The 1,606-nt window shown below is 40.2% G+C and overlaps 1 protein-coding gene across 1 annotated transcript in view; it reads right to left on the bottom strand.

Moving 5' to 3' along the window:
• Positions 1–1,606, bottom strand: part of LOC106868401 (probable ATP-dependent DNA helicase HFM1) — a 60,666-nt gene that overhangs the window by 9,804 nt on the left and 49,256 nt on the right. Inside the window, exon 29 of the mRNA XM_052978080.1 lies at positions 883–1,196. Coding sequence (XP_052834040.1) covers positions 883–1,196 — 314 coding nt within the window. The remainder of the gene's footprint in view (positions 1–882; positions 1,197–1,606) is intronic.

Consider the following 1,606-nt stretch of genomic DNA (forward strand, 5'->3'; position numbering starts at 1 on the left):
ATAAAATATGGATGGTAAATCAAATTAATACACTTGTCAATGTTATCCAGTGGTTGTCTTTGGAGATGTGACATCGGTCATTGTTTGTTACTGAAAAAAACGCTGGTTAGTTTATGGGTAGTTACTGAAAGAACACTGGGTAAAAATTTCTTTATATAAATAAATTAGGGACATGTATAAACTGTTAAATTAAGATGTGTTTTCATAATATACCTTTCAACTGCAGTCGTTTTATATTCTTGATACACTCAGGTAATAATTATTTTCTCTAATGAGTTTGTATATGTTTGTGTAGGTGTGTGTGTGTGTGATTGTAATAATTATTATTAACAAAACAGATAGAATATGGGTGGTAAATCAAATTAATACACTTGTCAATATTATCTAGTGATTGTTATCTTTTGAGATGTGACATTGATCATTGTTTGTTACTAGAAGAATGCTAGCTCACACATACAAACATTCACATACTTCCCTTGTACACACACACACGTACATATACTAACACAGAGTTGAAATGATGTTTGATTTTTCTTTTCAGTGTTCAATGTTCATCATCCCACGTCCTGTGTCCTTATGTTTACAAGGGGGGAGACAAGCACCTCCACCCAGCTAAGCCTGCATCCAGAGACATGTTTCTGAGTCTTTGCTCGTTGTCAGTCTGGAGTAGCATGACTTGCTAGTCGAAGATATGCCTGTCAAGCTCTTGTAAACATATAATAATTCTAGGAGTTTCTACCTATGCCTTTTCAATAGATCAAGCAAGGCCAACTATCTGAAGGAATTTGTGATTTGTCTACACACACACACACACACATAAACACACATATATATATATATAAACACACACACACACACATACACAAGCATATTCTACCTTACCTTGAGTCTTTTAATAGGGGTCTGTTTAAAACCCTTCAATTTCTCCTTGAGATCATCCATATATTGGTACATACTGCTCTGGCCCTTCACAATAGGGGTCTGCTGCTGCTTCTGTTGTTCTTGGTAGTTCTTGGATTGGCCCATCGCTGATACCTGGCCAATGCCATTACCACCATCACCACCATTGCCCTGCATTCGCCTTGGATTTCTTGTGACCCCTGACCTCTGTGGCTGCTTCACCCCAACTTTACAACATTGATGGCTACACTCCCTCTTGTTGAGACACCTGTGTAGGCATTTTGTGTTGTCTTTACCTGAAATAAGGGACCACATGTTTATTAGCAAATCAATTAGTTGGGATGAGAAAAGCATGGAGTTGGAGAAATGATGATTTTATGATGATGATTATGATAATGGTGGTGATGATGGTGTGGAGGTGCAATGGCCCAGTGGTTAAGGGCAGCGGACTCGCGGTCATAGGATCGCGGTTTCGATTCCCAGACCGGGCGTTGTGAGTGTTTATTGTGCGAAAACACCTAAAAAGCCCCACGAGGGTCCGGCAGGGGATGGTGGCGAACCCTGCTGTACTCTTCCGCCACAACTTTCTCTCACTCTTTCTTCCTGTTTCTGTTGTGCCTGTAATTCAAAGGGGTCAGCCTTGTCACACTCTGTGTCACGCTGAATATCCCCCAAGAACTACGTTAAGGGTACACGTGTCTGTGGA

Source organism: Octopus bimaculoides, chromosome 30, assembly GCF_001194135.2.
Source record: "Octopus bimaculoides isolate UCB-OBI-ISO-001 chromosome 30, ASM119413v2, whole genome shotgun sequence".
NCBI lineage: Eukaryota > Metazoa > Mollusca > Cephalopoda > Octopoda > Octopodidae > Octopus > Octopus bimaculoides.